Source organism: Chrysochloris asiatica, unplaced genomic scaffold (assembly GCF_000296735.1).
Source record: "Chrysochloris asiatica unplaced genomic scaffold, ChrAsi1.0 scaffold00017, whole genome shotgun sequence".
NCBI lineage: Eukaryota > Metazoa > Chordata > Mammalia > Afrosoricida > Chrysochloridae > Chrysochloris > Chrysochloris asiatica.
In genome coordinates this window covers 29,362,730-29,386,008 of record NW_006408535.1, presented here as the reverse complement: position 1 = coordinate 29,386,008, position 23,279 = coordinate 29,362,730, and the positions used below count along the sequence as shown (strand labels likewise).

At 48.9% G+C, this 23,279-nt stretch overlaps 2 protein-coding genes across 2 annotated transcripts; one reads left to right on the top strand and one right to left on the bottom strand.

Annotated features, from left to right (window-relative positions):
- The first annotated feature begins 4,802 nt into the window (after positions 1-4,802).
- PSMB11 (proteasome (prosome, macropain) subunit, beta type, 11) lies at positions 4,803-5,600 on the top strand. The gene has a single exon (XM_006835530.1). The coding sequence runs from the start codon at positions 4,803-4,805 to the stop codon at positions 5,598-5,600; it is 798 nt and encodes a 265-aa protein (XP_006835593.1).
- Positions 5,601-10,295: 4,695 nt separating this feature from the next.
- CDH24 (cadherin 24, type 2) lies at positions 10,296-23,187 on the bottom strand. Its single transcript, XM_006835443.1, has 12 exons — positions 23,045-23,187; positions 21,158-21,482; positions 20,684-20,978; positions 20,432-20,551; positions 20,191-20,358; positions 19,828-20,015; positions 19,199-19,452; positions 18,153-18,289; positions 14,529-14,650; positions 14,339-14,450; positions 13,852-14,100; positions 10,296-10,998 (listed from the first exon to the last, which is right to left on the bottom strand). The coding sequence occupies exons 2-12, from the start codon at positions 21,356-21,358 to the stop codon at positions 10,499-10,501; spliced, it is 2,346 nt and encodes a 781-aa protein (XP_006835506.1). The 5' UTR covers positions 21,359-21,482; positions 23,045-23,187; the 3' UTR covers positions 10,296-10,498.
- Between the last annotated feature and the right edge of the window lie 92 nt (positions 23,188-23,279).

The window sequence follows — 23,279 nt, the reverse complement described above, 5'->3', positions numbered from 1 at the left end:
GACAACAACCACCTAAAATGCGGGTGTGTGTGTGTGTGTGGGTGCTATGAAGGCACAAAGCAGCTGGCTTAAAATTTTTCAAGAGGGAGTTTAGTTTCAGAGTGTGTGTGGGAAGGTAAAATCCCCACTGAATAATTTTCATCTTGTCTAGATGAATCTGGTGAAAGAAGATGGGTTAGGATTCTTTTGATTCAATAGTGAATAATTGTTATCATGACTAATTACGATTGTCACAACTGTAAAGGTATAAGTTTTGTAGCATAAAGGAGGGAGTAGTTAATCTTACATTCCAGTAACAGAGGACCCTAGGACCAGCAAGAGAAAAGAGCATGAGTAAAACATGGGACCCTAACCAGAGAAGCAGTGACACTGGAGAGGAAGTCAGAGGTGATGGCATGGAGAGAGAGAGCAGCTGAGGACTCTAGATTCATGGAAAGAGAGGGTCTGGGTGCTGGCGGCCAGGAGGCAGGCTTGTAGACTGTGTCCTTTGGTTGTTTAAATGATTATATATTCCGAAGTGTTTTTGTGTACATCCAAAACAAAACCAAACAAAAAAACAGAGGTAATAGAAGCAAATACTATTAAATGAAGATGCATGGGGGGGATTGTAATTATTGAAATGAAACAAAATGCTATAGGATGAGTGCAAAACTTATGTTCTCCCATGTAAACTATCACTCAATTCACAATAAAAGCTTTAAGAGGCAAAAACCCCAAAACAACCCTATGGAGCACATTTCTAATCTGACACGCACAAAGTTGATTCAATGGCAAAAACAAAAACAAAAACAAAAAAGCAAAAAAACACCCCAGTCAACTAACCAGTGGTTATTCTGCAAACACTTTTGCAATCCAACCACTATTCCTTCTGACTTCTCTTAGTGGTTCTTTCACTTTGCCATCAGTAGCACTTGTACCTCCTGAAGGTGCTTTTCACATTTTACCTGATTATAAGTGTGGATGCTAGCTAAAAGGTAGGCAATTCAAGTCTACCCATCACTCAGTGAGAGAAAAAACCTGGCAATCTGCTTATGTAAAGAGTACCCATTGACAACTACTTGATTCTGACTCAGAGAATTTATAGGACAACATAGAACTGCCTCTTAGGGTTTTGGAGACTGTAAATCTTTATGGGAGCAGACAGTCTTATCTTTCTCCCTCAGAGCATCTTGTGGGTTTGAACCAATCTTGCAGTTAGCAACCCAATGCGTAACCCAGGGCTCCTCCCATAATGATTGTTGTTGTTGTTAAGTGTTCTTTAGGGTCCCTATGAGTCAGAATGTACTCAATGGCACACAATAACTGGATTGTAAGCTTTTAAAGACAGGTATTTCACTACTGTTCATCTTTGTGCCTGAAGCCCTGGCCTGTCATTAACAACTTCCCTTCCTTTTGCCAATACCCAGTAAGTTGCTAAAGCCTATTAATTCTTCCTCTGCAGCTTTTCTCACATTCTTTTTCATTGAAACTAACACCACCTTCATCTTCTTAACTCCTCACTCTGGAATTACTAAAATATTCTCCTGATCAATTTTCTGGCCATCAATTTAACCTTATATTAGTTCTTTGATCCAAGGTTCCTATTTACAAATGAGAGGTGAAAAACAATACATGCCGGGGTTCAGAGGTTAGGGAAGAGGTCAATACAAATCGAGGTCAGATCGGGGTTCAGAAAGGCTTTGCCTAAAAGTTCTGGATTCACTTCCTTAAATACCACTTAGGTTCCATTACTCCTTAAACCCATAGCTTCTTCTCTCTCAGCCCATACATGGGAAGGCTTTTGAAAATATGTGGATTTTAGTCAGGCTTTGAGAGATAGGATTTAAATAGGTGGGAGATATGGTAGGAATAGAGTAAAAAGAAGTGGTGGGTAAGCTAGAGCTGAGAGTGAAGCATTCAGCTGATATGAAGTGAGGGGAGATACACAAGAACACCCAAAATTGCAGATAGTACCCATTTGACCTAGCCTTGATGGCTTAATAATCAGAACTTGACTAGAGGAAGATTTAAAAAAAATTTTTTATAAAGGAAAAGAGTGTAAATTGCTACAATTTGATGAACTTGACCTATACTCATGGATATAGGAGCTTGAAACACCAATAGAGAGGGAAGGAGTCTTCACATCAAGTATCAGTGCTATCCCCTCTGTACACAGGGTAGATATGTATGGGCAACTTAGAGATTGGTTACCTAAAATGAGGGGGCAATAAAGGCATGAAGTGACAGGCTTACAAGTTTTCAAGAGGGAGTTTAGTTTTAAGAGTGTGCGGTGGGGAAGGTAGAGCCCCCCACTGAATAGTTTTTATCTTGTCTAGATGGGTCTGATGAAAAGAGATGGGGATAAGATTCTTATGATTCAATAGTGAGTAATTGTTATCATGACTAATTGCAACTGTCATAGCTGTAAAGGTAGAAGTTTTGTAACAAAAACAGGGAAGTGGTTAATCTTACAGTCCAAAAGCAGAGGAGCCTTCCTAGGGAAGGGAGAAGAGCACAAATAGAATGCAGGACCTATCCAGAGAAGCAGTGACACCAGAGATGGAGGCAGAGATGGGGGCATGGAAAGAGGGAGCGACTGAGGACGCTAGATTCATGGAAAGAGAGGGACTGAGAGCTGGAGGCCAGGAGGCGGGCTTGCAGAATGTGCCCTTCGGTGGTTTAAATGATTATGTATTCCTGTGCATTTTTGTACATCTCTACACACACACCCCCAATAACAACAACAAAAAAGAAAACCAGAGGGAATAGAAGCAAATATTGTTGAATAATGATACATGGAGGAGACTAATCATTACAATAAAATGATGGTGTAAAGCCGATGTTTTCCCATGTAAACTATCACTCAGTTCACAACAAAAACAAAATAAAATATCACTTTTGTATAAAATAAAAAAAAAGTGGTGGGTAGAGATGGATCAAACGATTATTATTGTTGATAGTTGCTGTGGGACTCTTGTTGTTGTTGTTAAGTGCCGTGGAGTTAGTTCCAACTCATAGCTACCCTGTATAAGGTTTTGAAGGAGCAGCTGGTGAGTTTCAACTGTCGACCTTGTGGTTCACAGTCCAGTGCTGATCCTACAGTGCCACACCAGGAGTCCAGAGAGAAGCTGGAGGTGGTCAATTAGGAAACCATTCAATTATACAGATCTGGCTTGACAATGGCCTGACGTGGGAAGAGTAGCAGCAATCCATCTATATATGAAAATTCTAAGTCTTTAGAAAGTTTGTCAGAAAGAGGAGATATTCTTCTCTCTTCAGTAAGTTTTACACATGGCCCTACCCAAAGAAGGGAAGACTGGTTGAACCTTAGCATGCTGTATTGGTTTTCCTGAGTCTTCTATGTGTAAACTCTCCTATGATATCCTGGTGTGGTGCTGGACTGCAAGGTCGGCTTGAACCACAAGGTTGGAGGTTCAAGATCACCAGCTGCTCCTTAGAAACCCTGTACAGGGTCATATGAGTTGGAACTGGCTCCATGGCACTTAACAACAGCTTAACAACATGATGTGTTTATACTCGCCCTTACTACTGAGTCCCCAGGAAACTATAATGCCGCAGTCCCACCACAATGATGTCTGGAGGGCCCAGACTAGTTCCTTTGTATGAGAATTTGGTTCTTTGAATAAACCCATTCTCACAGAATGCCCCCTGAACTGAAATCTTAGTAAAACATGTGCTAAAATTACTTACAACCTGTCATTCTCCCCCACTCTACCTCAATTTTCAGAAAGGCCACCAGTCAGAGCATACCAACCCTAACCCTGGCATCTCAAGTTTCCAGGTTGGGTTAGTCTTTTTGCCTTGGAACTATAAACCAGCTTTCTTGCAATTGTGAATTACTGGACAATAAGAGAATAAGGAGGAAAATTGCCATTAGACTCTTTCAGCTATATTTTCAGGACTTTCACACGAGTTAGAGGGGCTATCTCACCAGATAATTGTCAGGAATGCCATCTTAGTATGCAGATGGAAGGACAGATTGACCCAACCAAAGAAAAGAGAGTTCCAGGTTCTTGTTTCTCTTCACCCTTGCCTCAGTAACCTGCCTCTTTGGGAGATATTTGAGTTCCTTTCTCCTCTTTTCCTCTGCTCACCCCTCCACCCTTATAACAAATATTATTTTCCCATTTGTCCTTGTCTCAGTCCATGTCTTTTCCCCCATCTTTATTTTGAGTTGAAAATGTGGGCTGAGCCTCAGCGTTCTGGCCCCACATCTTTGAAGAGAGTCCTAGCATCAAACCCTTTGCCTTCATGAGTCCATAACACTCTATTCTGATGACAGTTGAACACCGAGTTGTCTTTACCTCCTCCTTGGAGCTTTCTTAGGGTAGGAATGGAGTCTTGTTTGTCTTTGTATTCCCAATGTCCCTCACAGGAAAAGCATGAGAAACCCAACTTTTCTCCTTCCACATGTGTCCACTCTTCTTTGCAGTCATCCCAGCCCCCACCCTACTTCAGAGAGTTGGAGGATGATGGACAGGTGACTCCCTGGGTGACTCTCAGATGTGCCATGGCAGCAGAAAGTGAAGGTCTGATAGATGGGGCAGCGTCTTTCTGGCGTTGGAAACGCTACTGGCCTCATCTTGTCTCCCCTAAGCAGCCCTCTGAAAAGGAGGGGCTGCTCTCCATCAGTCATTCCCAAAGCCTGATGTTGTGCTAGAGGTAAGTGAAGCATCGGATCATATGCCATTCTCAGTGATTCTGGCTGCAGATCAGCTTCTTCCCAGCGTCCCTCATCTTCCACCTGACCCCAGCCCACAAATTTGTGCCCTGCTCCTTCCAGCCTTCATTCAGTCCCAGGGATGGCCCTGCAAGATGTGTGTAACTGGCAGGCCCCTGACACCCAAGAATCATCACTTCATTTGCCTCAGGTTAGTGGGTGGACCCTGCCTCGGGGCTGCGACCCTCAAGCCTTCCTACAGATCCATGGCCCCAAGCTGGCCCATGGCACCACCACCCTGGCCTTCCGCTTCCGTCATGGAGTTATTGCTGCGGCCGACACACGCTCCTCCTGTGGCAACTACGTGGCTTGTCCAGCCTCACAAAAAGTCATTCCTGTGCATCAGCACCTCTTGGGCACCACCTCTGGCACCTCCGCTGACTGCGCCACATGGTACCGGGTGCTACAGCGGGAGCTGCGGCTGAGGGCTCTGAGGGAGGGTCAGTTGCCCAGTGTGGCTAGTGCTGCCAAACTCTTGTCAACCATGATGTCCCGCTACCGGGGGCTGGATCTATGTGTGGCCACTGCCTTGTGTGGTTGGGACCGCTCAGGCCCTGCCCTCTTCTACGTGTACAGTAATGGCACGCGCCTGCAGGGGGACATCTTCTCAGTGGGCTCTGGGTCTCCCTATGCCTATGGCGTGTTAGACCGCGGTTACCGCTACGACATGACCACCCAGGAAGCCTACACTCTGGCTCGCAGAGCTGTGGCTCATGCCACTCGCCGTGATGCCTATTCAGGGGGTTCTGTGGATCTTTTCCACGTACGGGAGAGTGGATGGGAGTATGTGTCTCAGGATGATGCCTGTGTGCTGTATGCGGAGCTATGGGAGCCGAAGCCCAGTAAGGAGGAAGAGGAGACAAGCAAGGCCCAGTCTTGAGTCTGCCACTCTTCACAGAACTGAGCCATGGGAGGCAGCACCAGAAGACTCCAGGATTCCAGCAGAGGCAAAGAGGCTGGGAGAAGTAGCAGGACTTGGGGGAGGGCCTAGGCCCTGGGAGTGGGTGGGAGGATGGCTCTACAAAGGGAGAATCCCTGCTGGGCACAGCATCACTGCATCTGGCTCAGGTTCTTGTGGGTTGTTGGCTTGATTTGTTCCAAATCTACACTCCTTTCTGACTCCTGGAGTTATTGATGACTCTGTCCAACACCTTTCTATAGATATCAAATAGACTTGTCCAGTCTTATTCTCAGCATCAAGTCCTTGTTTCACTAAATACTTACTGCATGTCTACTGTATGCTAGACACTGAGCTAGGTGCTAGACCCTCTTTTCTTGCCATTCTTTCACCTGCTTTTTCCTAGCCCATCCCCAAGCACCCTTCTTCCCTTCTGTTTGCTTCTGTCTTAGTTTCAGAGTCTCTGCCTCTTTTTCATTTTGATGAGGTGGGGTTACAGATGTGGCGTGGGGTGCGATGGTGGTGGTGGGGTCAGCTGACCAGCGTGGTCAGTGCTACCAACTCTTGTCAGCCATGATGTGGCACTCCTGGGGGCTGGTCCTATGTGTGACCCTGTCAGAGCCAGGTGTGAGACCCAGGCTGGGAGGTACAGGTAAAGACATCCCTTGGAGGGGGGGGGTAGACTTCTCATATGTGCTCTCCTCCCCCATCATGAATACCCCTTCACTGAATTCAGTGTCCTGATAACCCTTTAGGTAAGGTTATTATTCTCACTTTTAGAGGAGGAAACAGGTTTACAGGATTATGAGACTTGTTCAGGGTCACACAGCAGGTGGCAGAGATGAGACTTGAAGCTAATCTTTCCCTTCAAGAGCCTGCAGGCTTCTGGGGAAGATGTGAGGGAAAGAGTAGTTATGCCAAGCTTCTGCCAGGTGGCAGGGATGGATGAACCCAGAGGAGTCTGAGGGCCTGAAGGGTGAGCTCAGGGAAGCTGCTCCCACTACTTTCCTCTGGCTGTAGTGGCCAGGGCCCAGCTCCTTGCAGCCTCACCCTTGCTCTTTAGCCTTTCAGGCTTGTCATTGCTATTGGCACCTCCTCCATTCTTCCCTTTGCCTCCTTCTGGCCATTCCTTCCTGCAGCATCCTCTGGGGAATTAAGGAGAGAAGGAGGTGGCTATGTCAGTGGAAGCTGTCAGATTAGTACATCCTCTCCTGCCCCCTCCCACCTCTAATCCTTCCCCTGTAAACCCTGACTTGGAAAACCCAAGCTGACAGCTCCAGAAGGGACACTCTCCTCCACACAGGCCAAGTGGGAGAGAAAAGCATGGTTGGATCTAGGTAAGGGGCTGATCATGCCTTTTAGGAGGTTACTGAACCTTCATTTCCATCATTCCACTCCTTACATTTCCATCACAAGAATGACAGCAACATTTTATCCCTCCCTCCTGGATGCCCCTCCCCTAGCCAGAAGGAGAGAGGAAAACTAAGGCCTCAGGCCCTAAGGGGAGGAGGGTGAAAAGATGAGGGAGCCCTAGAGGGAAAGCGTGAAAGCATGGAGGAAAACGTGGTGGGAAAGGGGGCCTCAGGAAGCTGCTCGGTATGCTGAGGACTAGCCTTTAAGCCAGGGTCAAAGAATCTGGCCTGAGGTCTCCACAGTACCCTTTCACTCCTTTCCCACTCCTCAGCATCAGGAGGGAAACATGGAACTATTAGAATAATTACTGAGGTCAGGGACCCCTGTAATAGCTGAGTCCTGGAGGAGCGAAGAGGAAAGACTGTTTCCCACAGGATTTAAGTTTTGGATTGGTTCTAGCATGTAAGTATGTATATTCATGTCCACAGACGTGTGTGAGTCCTGTGTTCAAGTATGAATGATGCAGTTGTGCTTTTGGGATGGCTGCTGTGTGTACCTGAATGTGCAGGTGATGGATGTTCAGTTCTTTGTGCAGAGAAGGGCACTGGAAACCACTGGAAGAGAAAGAGCAATACCTGAATGTGGAGCGCAGACCCTTATCCTGTCAGGGAAAATGCCAGGCTGGTCCACATCTTTTGGGAAAATGCTCCAGGATGAAAATGAGAGGGAAACAAGGCCTCCCCACCAGCTCACCAAGTCCTCACCCCCACCCCAGTCTGAGGCCATCAGGGAGAAAAAAAAGGCAGGGAGGAAGGGGAGGCCTGGGGTTTACCCCTGAACCCAGCCAAGATGCTGCTGTGAACTACAGTCACTCCCTCTCAGATCCTCTGCACCCCTTCCCTTCCCTTAGTGGAGAAGAAGGATGGAATCCAGAGAGAGGATGGGCATGGGGACAGGAGGAGAGCGCTTTCTTCTTGCTTTCCCTTCTTACATTTCTTTCTCTGATTTCTCTTTCTTCCTTTTTCTTTCCTGTCCCTCTTTACTCCCTTTGACAAGTTCCATCCTTTCTAATGATTAAGTTTTTGAGATCAGAGATAAACTCAAGGGCCTTGTTGATACGCTTGTTTCCCTATGTCCTCAGTTTTTAACCCCCTAAGTTTTTAGTAACATACTCAGTGAGACACAACCACTACCACCACCAAAGTTTATTAGTGAGTTGAGAGGAGACCTCAGGAGGGTGTTAGGGAGGCCTGGGAAAGTAGATACAGGTTCATATCCTACCTCCCAACCATCCTGTACTACCTAAGAGTTGACCCCTGGCTCAGGGTTCTTCCTTTCCTTCAGTTTTTCCTCAAGGTTTGATGTAGATATCAAGTGAAATGAAAGGGGCCTTCCTACCCTGAACTGAATGATCTTGTCCCCTCTGACACCTCTCCTAACACATTGCCCATACCATCAGGGAATTTACATTGCGCTCTTACACAGTTCCTTGGGTTGTCAGGGGCCTAGGAGTGCAACATTCAACAGTAAAATGTCATGTTCAGCAGTAGCATCCAGGGTCCTGTTCTCTAACTACTTGGTTATTCTAACCTAGCAGATAAAGGTGTAAGAGAAGGCATCTTCCCAATGAAGTACTTTTCCCTCATTCCCAGCACCCTACGCCTAGAGGAACTGACTCACCTATTTTTGTCTCTGGAACCTTGAAGCCTGGTTCTAATTCTGGCTTCTGGGTGGATCATGTCTCTGGGAGTGGGCATAGGGAGGAGATAGCAGTTCCCTCTCAGCTCCCACCCTAATTGCCCCCAGACCTTGGATAATCCACTCCTCCCTCCCCTACACCTTCTCTCTCCATATTTGTGCCCTGCCCAGAGTAAGACCAAGGACTGGAGGAAGATTAAAGATGGGGGGTGTTATTAAGTGCTTTCGAGTTGGTTCTGATTCATTGGGCTTCTGACTCATAGCGAACCTGTATAGGGTTTCCAAGGAGCAGCTGGTGAGCTTGAACTGCCATCCTTGTGGTTCAAACCGATCTTGCAGTCCAGTGCATTAACCCACAGTGCCACACTGGGTAGAGGGCCCAGATTCAACATGACTCACCCCAGCCTGTCCTTTCCCCAGGAGAGACTATCTGGGCCCCTTCTTTTCCTGTTGTTAGATACCATCGAGTCTGCACTGACTCATAGTGACCCTAAGTACAACTGAAGGAAACACTGCCTCAAATTTCCTACCACCCCAAATCTCTCTCTAGTGTTCTACTCTCACCTCTATTTCTCCTCTCACTTGCCCCCTCTGGCCAACCCTCACATCTTAATTTCCTTGGGAGTTCAAGACCAACAGGTACCCTGAAAGTTGGTCATGGTAGGGAAAACAGGGACATTTTCTTCTTACTCCCTCGATGGAATGAACTCAAACTCTCCTCTATCTAGGGGGCATCTGAAGCAGAATTCCTCCTTCCCACCCCCCAGTCCCAGGGAGAAAGCACAAGGAGAGGCTTAGGCCTTTCCTCCCATCATCTTTCAGCACAGTGAAGCTCTATACAGAAACCTGTAGAAAAGCAGAAGTAAAAGCAGAACTCTAGCTTTACAAAATAAAGTGTTTATTATGAAATTAGAGATGGAGGCCCCTCCCCTTCCTCCCTTTATCCCCTTTCCCAGCTGCCTCCTTGTTTTCCTTCCCTCCCTTCCTCTGGGGTCTGGGAAACACACAAGACAATGCCCAGAGCTGGGATGCCCAGGGCAGGCTAACAGCTGGGCAGAGCTCCAGGGAGGCAGCCACGTGGGGACTGGAGCTTTCACCCTGGGAGGTGGCTGGCTCCTTCTGCTGCTGGAGGCCAGTGGAGCCAGGATGAGGTCATGAGTGATGGATGGAACCATGCGGGCAGGTCTGCAAGGACAGGTGAGCATAGGAGGGCGTTAGAGACCTTCTGTGGGGGAGGGACTAGCCCACCCCTAGTCCCAAACAGGCTCGGGGCACTAACCTGGGGCAGAGCATCGCCTGCAAGAGGGTGGGCAGCAGTGGCTGGAAGTTTCTCTTGCTTTTGGGATGGATAAAGGAAAAAAAAACAAAAAGCCAGTCACAGGGATCCAGAAGAATGAGGAGGAGATGTGGGTGGGAGACAGACACAGCACAGGGCAAGAGGGACAGAGAGTGAGATTCCAAATCAGACAAAAACAGAGAGGCATAGAGAAAAGAGTTATCACAGTGAGACAACAGAGGGTTCAGAGTCAGAGCCACAAAACTGAGACCCAGACAGAGAGGGGGGGCCATCAGAAGAAGAGTCACAGACAGAGCCAGAGAGAGGCAGAGACACACTCAGAGACAGAGAGATCCCTGGATAGAGACATACACATCGACTGAGGAGGGGGAGGTAAGAAAGAGGGTGCTCTGGGGCAGGAGGGCGGAGGGACCCAGGGATGGGGTTGACCTGTGGCCCCTGGGCTGCTATCGCCTGCCTAGACCCCCGTGGGGCTCACTCAGAGGGCCTGTGCGGGCTGCCCCACCGCGGCGGGCGGAGACAGGGCCGGCTCTCAGGGGGCGGAGGGCTCCTTGGCCCCATACAGCTCGGCCAGGGTGCGGAAGAGCGGCCCCCAGTCGTCCAGTGGCTCTGCAGGGCCGGAGGCGCCACCGGCCTCGCTGCCGGAGCCCAGGGAGCTGAGGGAGCCACAGGAGGAGCCGCGGCCCTCGTAGCCATACACCTGCACAGAGTCGTACGGGGGCACGCTGGGGTCCTCGTCTGCCTCCCTGAGCCGCAGCGCCAGGAGCTGCGCCACGTCGGCGGGGCCCGGGGGCCTGGAGTGGCGAGGTGGACGGGCCCAGGGCAGCACGTCGCGGCGCGCAGGCGGGCCGGGGGCTGGGGGCGCCGCTCCATCGGGATTTTGCAGGGCGGTGATATCGAAGGCCTCGGTGTCTTCCTCACCACCGCCCTCGTCGTCGTAGGTGATGATGTTCTCACGGACGTCTTCCTCCTCCAATACCATCAGCGACTCCTGCTTTTGCCGCCGCAAAGCCACGAAGAGCACCACCAGAGCTGGGGAGAAAGACACACACAGGCTGCTGAACCCCGCAGGTTCCTGGAAACAGGGCAGTCCATTTCCATTCTGAAGGGCTCAGGCCATCGAGTGGGCAGTGTTGTTAAATGGTTACAGGCCCTGGGTTTGACATCTGACAAACCTCAGTTTGAATCCTGCTTCTACAACACAACTAGCTGTGTGACCATGGGAAGTTGCTTAAGGCCTCGGAACCTCTTTGACTCTCGAGTGTACTTGTATGGAAAACATATTTACCTCTACTTGTGGTATTTCTGTTATGTATAGCAGTACTAGATAAGAAATAATTTGATGCTAGACAGTGGGATGCTAAGGAGCTCTGGAAGCGTAGTGATTACGAATCAGGCTGCTAACCTCAGGGTCAGCAGTTCGAAACGACCAGTTGTTCCGTGGGAGAAAGATGAGGCTTTCTGCTCCCATAAAGATTTACAGCCGCGGAAACCCTGTACAGGGTCGCTATGAGTCGGAACCAACTCCACAGCACATAACAACAAGTGGGTTACTGCTGTAACAGATACCTTCAATGTAGAAGTGGCTTTGGCATTAAATGATAGGTAGAGACTGGAAGCATTTTAAGGTTCCTAACAGTAAAAGCCTGGATTTCTTTGAAGAAGACTGTTGGTAGAACTATGGACATCAAAGGCAAATTAGAAGGAAGTTAAGAGAACTATATAGAATACATAAGGATACATATAGAATACAATAGAATATTGCTGGAAATGTAGACACTGAATGTGCTTCTGGTGATGAACACGTGACTAGACAGTGGAGGAAGGGTGATGTTTTTATGCAGCAGCAAAGAACTTGTCCAAGTTATGTTCAAATGTTTGGTGGAAAGTGTAGAATTTTAACATGATGAATTTGGGTATTTGGCTAATAAGATTTCTAAGCTAGACTTTAAAGGGAACAAATGATTCCTCCTTACCACTTAAAAACAAAATGCAAGAGGTAAGAAGTGGACTTAAAAATGAACTGTGTACAATGAAAACAGAACGTAAATACTTGGAAATTTTTGTTGTACAAACCAAATGTGTTCTAGAATGTCACCAAAGACGTGGCTACACAATCTTTTGTTAGAGATTAAGCCTCTGACAGATGGATCTAAGTAACCACCACAGCATAAAAGCTACCAGTTTAGACTAAAGGGTCAGAAAAAGGAGAGAGAGAAGCTGTTTGTTTCTTGGAATTCTACAGGCAGGAAACAGGCCAAAAGAGCTCTATCTGTTGTCCTCCAAAATAAGAAAAGAACCATCCCTGCAGCATCTTGAAAATCAGAATTGTTATTACGGAGCACAAGAAGCTGGGCCTTATTGGTTTCAAAGGGTGGGGCCACAGCCTCCTAGGTTTCAAAGAGTCAGATCTTTGGCAATTTGGTTGCAGAATGTAAAGGCTGCTGTTATATTAAACCACCACCCAAAGCTGAGGGGGTGAGGTTTCCATTCAGATGAGTAGGAGAGTGCAACATTGACTGAAGAAGCAGGGTTGTTATCCCAGGTTACCTGGAAGGTAGAGCTAAGGCCCAGGGCCCGGAGCCACTACCCAGAATCCAAGTGGCATGACCAACACCCAGAGCCTGAAGGGGGATGCTATTGCTTATGTGATTTCACAGAAGAAAGGAATATTTTCTAGGCTTGAGACCTATTGTAATTTGTTCTATTAGATTATGAACTTGTTTGGTGCCTGTTATCCCTTCTTTAAGGAGCTCTGGTAGCAAAGTGGTTATGAGTCGGGCTGCTAATTTCAAGGTCAGCAGTTCAAAACTACCAGCTGTTCTGCAGAAGAAAGATGAGGCTTTCTGCTCCTATAAAGATTTATAGCCTCGGAAACCCTGTGTAGGATCACTATGAGTCAGAGTCAACTCCATGGCACACCACCACCACCACCATCCCTTCTTTATCTCCAATTTTTCCCATTTGTAATAGAAACATCTACCTTGTACATATTCCATCATTAATTTTAGAAAGAGATTATATTTAGAAAGATTTCACAGATGAAGAAGAATTTTGCCCCATGATAGAATATACTTAATGTCTCACCCACATTTGATTTAGATGATTCAAAAGATGAGATTTTGGATTTGGAGTTGATTTAAGATTTTGGGGACAATGTGATAAGGCAAATGTGTTGTGCATGTGGCAAGGAGATGAATTTTGGTGTGTGGGGCTGTTAAAGAGTGGAATGTTAAGGACTGAATTTTGTCACCCCAAAATATGTGTTGCAAAGCCTAACCTCTATGCCTGTGGTTATAATCCCATTTGGGAATGGGTTGTCTTTGTTATGAGACAGAATTAGTGTAGTGGTATGTCTTAAATCAATCTCTTTTAATAAGCAACCAAAAGCAGCAGAGATGGGGAGGGATGCCAGGCCACAAGAAAACTGCCCAAGAGCAGAAGTTCATAAGAAACAAGGACCTTCCTCCTGACCCAACAGAAAAAGCCTCCCCTTAGAGCTGGCATCCTGAATTTTGACTCCTAGCTTTCTAAATTGGTTTGTTAAAGCCACTCACTTGTAGTATTTTTGCTACAGCAGTACTAGCGAACTAAGACAACCTTTTAGGGTTGCTGAAAGTATGAACTAAAATACTGCAGTAATGTGCCCAGTGCAGTGCTTGGCACAGGGTATGGATCAAATAAACTAACTGAATAACTTGTTACTGTCGCTATGGACTAACAGATCAGGGATAGGAGGCCAAAGCCTTTCTCTTGGATGTGCCAAGCAGTTGGGGTGGAGGGAACCCAGGCATGAGGGCTCCTTCAAGCCTGAAGGAGCCAGTTCCTCTCCATACTTCTTGGGGTCTGGACCCCACATCTATATCCCACTGGAGCCTGACTCACCAAGCAGAGTGCCCACACAGGTGACGATGGCAAGCAGAGCCCCAGTGCTGAGCCCAGCAGGTGAGAGCTGAGCCTCAGGCCGGCAGGATGCCACAGACCCATCTGGCCGACAGCGGCACACGCTGACTGTCACTGTGACTGTACTGCTCAGTGCAGGCTGCCCCCAGTCCCACAGTTCAATAGGAACCAGGTAGGGGGCTTGGCGGGGTGGAGCAGGACGGGAGGGCAGCAGCAGGCTGGCAGAGCCATCTGTAAGAAAGGGAAGATGTTGGGACCCCACCTGGAACACCTTCCTGGTAGGGTCAGTCTGGCCCATGGAGCCATCCTCCCATGGGAAGCCGAGGGATGGGTGCTCTTGAAATAGCAGCAGTAAACAAGTTGGCTGGAGGGTGTAGACAGGTAGTGCAGAGATCAGTTAGGTGGGGCTGTGGGTTGATAGAGGAGAGGAGGGAAGCAGGCACAGGGTGGTTGTACTGACACCACCCACCTCGGTTGTCTCGGACAGTGAAGTTGGCATCAGGACCCAGAGGGCCTTGAAGGGAAATATGGCTGCTGTTGCCGACTTCGTCTCTGTCCAGGGCCCGAATGATCTGAATAAGCTGTGAGGAAGAAGAGGCCTTGTATGGAGTGGGAAGCTGAAGGCCTTGAGGCCCCAATCCGTCTGTCCAGCTGCTCACCTGGCCAGGGGCTGCAGAGTCACACACAAAAGTATCATAGGGCTCAGACAGCTGAGGGGCATTGTCATTCTCATCCAAGGTCTGGACAGCCACTTGTACCCGAGAGGCCTGTGCGGAGCTGTCTGAAGACAGAACACAGACACACACACCCCACACATGCACACAAACACACACACCATATCGTCCATGCACATGGATACATGTAGTATAGAGCATACACATGCAAATAGGCATGAAAATGTAAATGGCAAGCAATGTGAAATGAATAAACAATACCAAGTGCATGAAACATTCATGTAGTATCCAACATATGCAATATACAATATATAACCACAGAGATGCAGCATCCATGAGATGCATATACAATAATCCACATGCAGAGCCCATGCAGTATGAATGAAAGGTATGCAGAGGGTGCATACAGGTTATACACAGACAACAGCCATGAAGTATACAAACACATTCATACCATATATCCAGTGTATATTCAGCAAATACAACATACACGAAGTGAATGTCAAAATACACAGTACATGCAGTCACACCCAGAGAAAACATTTTCATGCACAAAGGTCATATACAGCACCGGAGGGATGGACACATACACACACACGCGCGCACACACACACATACACATGCCCCATCAGGAGGCTGTGGTGCAGCAATGAGATCACTTAAAGTTGACCTTGGGGAGGGAGGAGCTGACTAATCTACAGGTACAGAGCCCAGAACAGCCTGGGCACCACAGCCAGACACACAGGCCCCTTTTCACCCAACCTTTTATCTGCTGTCTCCCCATCCTGTTCCTCACTATCCATGCTATCCAAATGAGAATGGAGTATGCATTTCTGCCCACCCTGGTGCCCACCTCTCCTAAACCTATCAATTTCTAGGAAGAGGGTGAGCTAGCTGGCTCTGGAAAAAGGGGCCGAAGTCCTAGTCTAGGATAGGGATGCTGAGTGAGTAGGATGCCCCAGAGACAAGAGGATGATAAGGGTCACTTCTTCCTTACAGTAAGGGCCCTGGGGCCTTCTAGTCCATTGTAGCGTGGTGTCAGGGGCCAGACTTGGTAGTAAGATGAGAAGACAGTAGGAACACACACACACACGCACACACACAGAGCTATGCATACATAAGCAGACACACATACACAGTCATGTGTAGGTCAATGTCCACAATATGTTCTGTGAAATAGAGGAGTTATGTGATTCTGATGTTGTGCAAACACCACATCGTAGACTGGTCCTCTTTTCTCTTTAACATCTCGAACCAACTTCATGCCTTAGCAGTGATGTCAGTCAACATGCTGAAAGGGATTCGCTTTTGTGTTTGGTTCTCAATCGACATCATCAGCAATTTCTCCATATTTGATACAGGTCCCTTTCTCATTTTCATTAGCCTTGTAAGCTTTCAGTGCAGCAGATCCTTTAGCAGCTTGGAGAGTTTTTTCTTTGTTTCTGAGTACTGTCATGATTGCTGAATGTGACACGCCTAAATCGTAAACAGTATTCACTGATTGTCCACCTTCGTGTTGTGTTGTTTAATGACCTCTTGTTTCTCTTCCAAATCAGTATTTCTCCTTGGCTTCTTGCTGCTGCTAGCACTACTACTGGCTGTGCTGCATTGGGAGCCACGATGCACTTCATGATAATATTTTTGAAAGAAAATTAAACAGAGATAACGTTACAACACTCAAGAGATGCATGATACACAAGATTGGATGTTGCTGCTTATGAGTCAAAGCATACACTGTTTTAGGGTCAACTTTTTAGAAAGAAAGTATAATACAGTACATATATAAGGTGGTAATATAGGTGTTTATTATAACTGAAGACATATGTAGGTATTGTAGATGATATATGTACTGTACCATTAGGTCTGTATATAAGACACATGAAATAACACATGTTCTGTGCAGGAAGCAGCTGTTGTATTTACTATGTCCTGTTCTCTCACTGGGATTTCTAAACTCTATTATATATAACCTTTGAGACCATAGACATAAAGAGTCAAAGAGTTCACGGGAAAATGGAATTTTTCCATGAACTTTTCTAAGTCCCCTTCTATGTGTATGTATGTGACATATTCATGTGCTGCGTAACATCTGTTTGGGCAACATCTGACTGCTTATCTGAGGGAGCTTCAAAAAGTTTAGGGAAAGATTCCATTATTTTTTTTATTCCATTCTTTCACTAACTTTCTAAAACATATATATGTTGTTATTAAATGCCGTCAAGTTGTTTCTGATTGATAGCTACCCTGTGTCAGGTTTCCGAGGAGCAGCTGGTGGGTTTGAACCACAGACCTTGTGGTTAGTAGTCCAGTGCTGTATATATATATATATACACCCCTGGTATGGTACAGGTTGGTGGTTCAAACCCATCGTGTGGTGCTGTAGGATCAGCATTGGAATGTTAACTGCAAGGTTGGTGGTTCAAACCCACCAGACACTCCTTGGAAAATCTATACAGGGTTACTATGAGTCAGAAATGACTCAATGGCACTTTAACAACACGATATATGTATGTGTATATATAGAGAAAGAGGAGACTCTTTGCTCCCATAAAGATTTACAGCCTCCGAAACGTTCTACAGGGCCACTGTGACACTATGAGCTGGAACCAACTTGACCACAGTCACAAAAATAACTTGAGTGCCGTTGACTCTGGGTTTGTTGGCTCCACCATTAAATCTCTGCATGACCCTGGAAAACGACTTAACTTCTCTTTGCCTGAGTTTCCTCATTTTAAAATGGGGAAATAATAGTACCTACATGATGGTTAAATGAACGAATCCACATTTGGTGCTTAGAACAGTGTCTAATACACAATAAGTAATCCATTATTATTATCTGCCTACGACACCCACATACACAAAGGAATCTACACCAACAGCTATTTATACATACCATTATAGACATCCAGTTGCACATCTACACCAATAATAAAACTCTAGATAAATACTCACACATATATACACACATATAAATATCATTACAGACCTACTTACACTCGCAAATATATGTGTGCGTGTGTGTATTTTCAGGAATATGGAGTTACATACATACCCATCCATGTACACATAGCTCTTCAAACACACGTACAAATATCCACATACACAGTTATACACAGTTCATAGACAATAGTGTGAAGGAGACCCTTGGGCTTCCCTGGGGTTCTTGAGCAGGGGTGAAGAGAAGTTGTTTATAGAGGGGAGGAAAGTCTCACTGCTGAGCAGACAGAGGGAGCCATTTAGCCCCCTCCCCTTTCTACCCAAAGGCTCAGGTTGCTGATGATTGACAGAACAAAAGTAATGTCAGCCCATGATGCTGATCCCTCCCTCCTAGAACCCCTCCCTCCTACCTAAGGGGTTGGGGGTTGGGGGAAGCTCCCCAGCAGGCCTTCCCAGGCCTGAGCTGTTGATACCCTCCCACAGCTGAGGAGTGCCCTCCTATTCAGCCTCCAGAGAACGTGCTCAGCTCTTCCCTGTCCTCAACTCCCAGCCTGAACTGCAGAGTGGGCAGGGTCTGCCAGGGCACATGTTGGGATTACTTAAGGGCTGGGTTTATTTGAGGCTGGGTTTATTTCTGGGCTGGAGCAAGAGAGAGGGCCCAGGACTCCTCACCAAGCTCTGTGGCCAGCACAGTGAGGTTGTGCCAGACACGAGCCTCGCGGTCCAGGGGTACTGCCGTGCGGATGGTGCCGTCTTCGGGCTCAATGGAGAAGCAACGCTCCAGATCCGAGTGGGGAAGGATGGAGTATCTAGGGAAGATGGAGCCATGCTGGGGGCTGATCTGGGGGCAGGGCTGGAGTTTGCTACCTTTCTCTCCTTCCATCTCTCCCTGTGGCTTCTTGGCTCATTTGGGCCGAGGGTCCAAGTGGAACCTGCACATCTTGGTCTGGAGATCACTTAAAAAGCAAATATCCCTAGGAGGTCACCAGCATTCAACACCTGTCCTAAGACTTGGGGGCTGGGTTTGTTTGGGGGTGAAGAGATGATATTATAGAAGGAGATGTGGAAGGAGAGGAACACTACCTGTCTTTCAGATGTCTGGGCAGTATTCTTCTGGGGACCCAGGGACCTGGGTTATAGTCCCTGCTGAGCTTCTGACCAGCTGTGTGACCTTGGGTGGGTAAATTGCTTTGCCTCTGCTTACTCAACCTCAAAATGGGAAAAACACAGCTCTGAATGGCTGCTGGAAATAGACAAGCCTGGGTTTGAATCCTGGTTCTGCTAATTCCTCTGTGACATTGAGAAAGTTTTTTAACCTCTCATAGTCTCATCTCCGAAACACCTGGCGATGGCAACGCCTACTTTATAGGGCTGGCGTGGGAGTTGAGTGTTATCAGGTGGGTACATTGTGTGGCACTTAGAGAGTAACCAATAGTGATAGCAATTGCACTTATCAAATGAGATTACATTTGCTTGCACTCTCACTGGGAGGTGCCACTATTATGCATCCACAGGGATGGGTGGAGAGTCAGGGGGAGCAGCTAGCCAGGCTCCCTACTCCTCCTCTAGTACCCAGGCTTTAGAAGCATATTCCTACCCACCTGGCTAAAGGGAGGCAGACTTCCACCAGAAGGTGAGTGTGATTTACTGTAAATGGCCCATCCCTCTTGGGAACATGCTGGAGGCACCACCCTTTCCTAGCCCATAGCCCAACTCACCTGATTGGACTGGCTGGGGAGTCCAGATCTGAGGCAGAGACCTGGCCCACTAGGGTCCCGGGAGCCTTGTTTTCAGGCACTGCCAGGTGGTAGGCAGCCTGGGTGAAGGCAGGTGGCTCTGGGGCATCTTGCACAGCCACGCGTACTGAGGCCACATCCTTGAAGGGCCCTCGCCGAAGGTAGGCTGGGTCGATGAGTGTGTTGGTGGCTTCCACTCGAAAGGAGTAGGAGCGACGGGTCTCAAAGTCTAGGGCCTATGGTGAGAGGAGATGGGGAGTGGAAGACAGCATGCAGAAACCAGGGTAAGCCAGGCTCAAGAAAGTTGAAGAATCCCTTCCCACACACATCCAGTGTTCAGTCCTATAAGGCAGTCACCAGAAAGGCAGTGGCCTTGATTACTTTGGGGTCAGATTACTTTGTGCTAGGTCTGCCCCAATTCCATCCTAGATTTGCTGTATGATCTTGAGCCAGTCACTTCACTTTTGTGGGCCTCAGGTTCTCAACTGAAAGATGAGATTACTCTACTCTCTAAGTTCCAGTCTAGGGGGACGTGTCCTGAGTATGATTTAGACCAGTTAGGAAGGTACCCAACCAGGAGGAAACCATAAGTGTTCAGACAGGAAGCTAACCTTTCGGACAGTGAGAAGCCCATCTCGACCCTGGGAGTCTGTGCTGATGCTGAAAGCTTCAGACCCCTCCCCATCCAGGATGCTGTATGCCATGAGGGCGTTGTCTCCCAGGTCTGGGTCCTGGGCCCGCAGCCGGCCCACCAGGGTGCCTGGTCCAACTGTCTCCACCACGGAGAATTGGTACAGGCCTTGGAGGCAGGTGGAGGGGAGTCACATTTTTAGAAGGGTCCCCAGCTCTCCTCCCTGCTCTTCCTTTTCCCAGGGTTGGCCCAGGATGGGGGTGGGTGGGTAGGTTTCTCCAGAGGTTATAATGGTGGGGTGGGTGGTCACAGGAAAGCTCAGACAGCAGCACTGGCCCCTTACTCTGAGGGAACTTGGGGGGGTTGTCGTTGACATCGCTGAGGGTGACAGTCACTGTTGTGCTGCCCGACAGCCCCCCCATGTGGCCGCCCATGTCCTTGGCCTGGATCACCACTAAGAACTCCTCTTGTGTCTCCCGATCCATGTTGGGAATGGCGGTGCGCACTACTCCTGGAGAGAGACACTGGATCAGGGGGTGTCTTCCCCATGGCTGTCCCACCAGGCTCCCCAACTCTGTCCTCACCAGTTTGGGGGTCCACAGAGAAGAAAGGAAGCCCATCTAGCACAGTGTATACCAGCTTGGCACTGTTTCCATAGCTGGGGTCATCCGCGTCGTGAGCAGTTACCTGGATCACTGATGTGCCTATGGAGCAGGCCCAAGTGGGTAAGTATAGCAGATACTGGGGACCCACATATGAGGACAGTTAATTCAAAGAAGGAGGGCTCTGGGGCAGATGGCAATGGGGAGAGGCATCTGAGGAACTGGGGTACTCACCAACGTTGGACATCTCGGGCACAGTGGCATGATAGGGCCCAAAAGGAAAGACAGGTGGATTGTCATTGATATCTTGCACCTTGATGATGAACTCCGATGGCGGCTCCAGGGGTCGGTTGGAGGCTCGGTCCACAGCTTGGGCCAGTAGCACATACTGTGACTTCTCCTCCCTGTCCAGGCTCTTGGTGACATGGATATTTCCTGTGGCCTCGTCAATCACAAAGACAGTGCCTGCTCCCTCCCCAGTCAGCAAGTATTTGGTGCGGCCCTCACCCCTGTCCACATCAGAGTGCAGCTGTAGGGGTCAGGAAAAAATGGCAGAGGATTCCAAGGGCAGAAATAGAGGTTTAAAAGTCTAGGTTTGGGTGAAGTGTTGGGAGTCCTAGGGTACTGAATAAGGACATTGCAAAAGTGTAGGGCAGGTCCTTAAGGACCTCAAGTGTCCAGGTAGACATGGGAGGGAATGATCCTTACCTTGCCAATGAGGACAGGCTCTGGACCGGCATATTCTTCAATGACAAAGAACTGATTCCAGACCCAACTCCTTCGGGTCCTCAGTAGTCCAGGCCCTGGCTCCACCTGGGACCCTGCCCAGGCTTGGGTGGGGGCTGCTAAGCGCCCCATGCAGCCCCAGCCACCCAACCAGGCTAGCAGAAGCCTTGCCAGGCCCCACATGTTTGGGCTCTAGCCAGGGCTCTGTTCACTAGCCCTGGGTGCTGAGGCTGGGCCAGGCTGGGTGGCCCATGAGCTGGCTGGGGCGCAGGGACAGATGCATTGGGACTACCCCATGGATCCAAACCTGCAGGACAGGTAGTTGCTCAGGGTCAACGAAACCCTTACCACCCCTACCCATCAAATTTAGATCTGAAGATCAGACCTCCAAGGAACCAGACACCCCACTGCCCAGAACCAAGGCTTAAACAGAGACCAGACAGTCCAAGCCTTCCCTCTAGCCAGGCTCTGCCTGTATTCACCTCTAGCCCTCCAAGCTGATAAATCTTCAGTCAGTCAACTCTGAGCAGGGAAGCTGGGGAAGAAAACAAGAGACGGGATGGTGGGAAGGCTTGGAGCCCTAAATCTTGCCCCTGCCTTCCCAGGTTGGGCATGCAGCCAAGGGGCTGAAGGAGGTGGGGCTACCAGAGAAAGGATTTAAAATTCAGGGGTTGGAATTAATGGAGGTGTGGCCTTAAGGGGTCCAGGGTCAGGATGAGAGATGTCAAGGGGTGCAGCCTAAGATAGGGTTGGGAGCCTCTGAAAAAGGCCTTCTCCCAGAGGGAAGTCCACCTCGACAGGCCCTGCCCCAACCCACATTGTCCTGCAGTCCTTGAAGGGGGACTGGGCTCAGGAGGTAGAGTGAGTGCCAGAGCTGAAGAAAAGGTGACAGGGTTGGGGTTGGGTAACAAGAGGGGGGAGTAACAAAGGCAGACCCAGAGGTCAGAGGAAGAGTAATTGTAGGTGAGACAGAGACTCAGGAACTATCCAAAAGAGACAGAGAAAACTGGATGAGAGACAGAGACAGATGGCAGCAAGAGACAGAAGGAAAGACATCAAAGGAAGCAGGTTGGGCTCCTGAAAGGCAGAAAAGAGTCACAGGTACTAGGCTTGGGATGGGGTCAGGAGGAGTGGGGAGAAAAGGGGATCTTAGCGTGTGTGTGTGTGATATGAGTAGGCAGGGGTAGTCCTTAGCTGCGGAGGTCAGGCCCCGGCCGCTGGGAACTTCATTCTGGAGGAGGGAGCAGTCAGGAGGGGCTGAGGTAGGGAGAGGCTGCTGGGAAGGGAACGAGAGAGGACCCTGCCCACTTCTCTCTTCTCCCGCTCCTCCTAGCGGAGACCCCTCAGGTAGCTGCTGCTGTTGCTCCTCCTCCCCCAGAGCAGACACACACCTGACAGTCCGTTCCCTCTAGGGGAAGAGGGAAGCCGGAGAGAAGCGGGGTCAGAGAAGAGGCGCGACGAGTGGTAGAGAAGGGAGACAGAAGAGTGGGAATCAGGAAAGAGGGAAGGGAAACACAAAGGAGAGGAAGGAGGAAACGGGAGATAAGAGGAGCAGGAGAGGGAAAGGAGAGAGAAAAGCAAAGAGGGAGAGAAAATGGAAAAAGACAAGAGGAAGAGAGAAGGGGTCGAGAGACGGAAGGGGTAGAGAAGGCAAACAGGTAGAGAGAAAGAATGGTAAAGAGATATCGAAGAAGAAAATGGGAAAAAGGTAGAGGTGCGAGGGGAAAAAGGAGAGAGAGCGCGGGAGAAGGGAGCCGGCAGTGGGATCCCAGCCACGGAGCACACCGCTCAGAAGGCACCCGCAGGCTGCGGGCCGCTGCTGTCTCTCCGCAGGTTCCCGACCCCGGATTCCCAGGCAGAAGTCTTTACCTGGCAATGCCGAGGGTCCAGCCTGGAGGGGCGCGCCCCTGCCCTTGCCCGCCGCGGAATCTCTAGGACGCAGCCTTTTGCTGATCGGAGCCGGCGCCGCGGCTCCGCGGCTCCGCTGCAGGTCTGAGCGGCCCCGGCGAGAACAAGGGAGCGAGACGGAGGGGGCGGGGGAAGGAGGCTCCGCCTGCGGAGGAGCGAGACGACTCCGCGCCGCGCGGGAGAGGAGAGCCCAGCC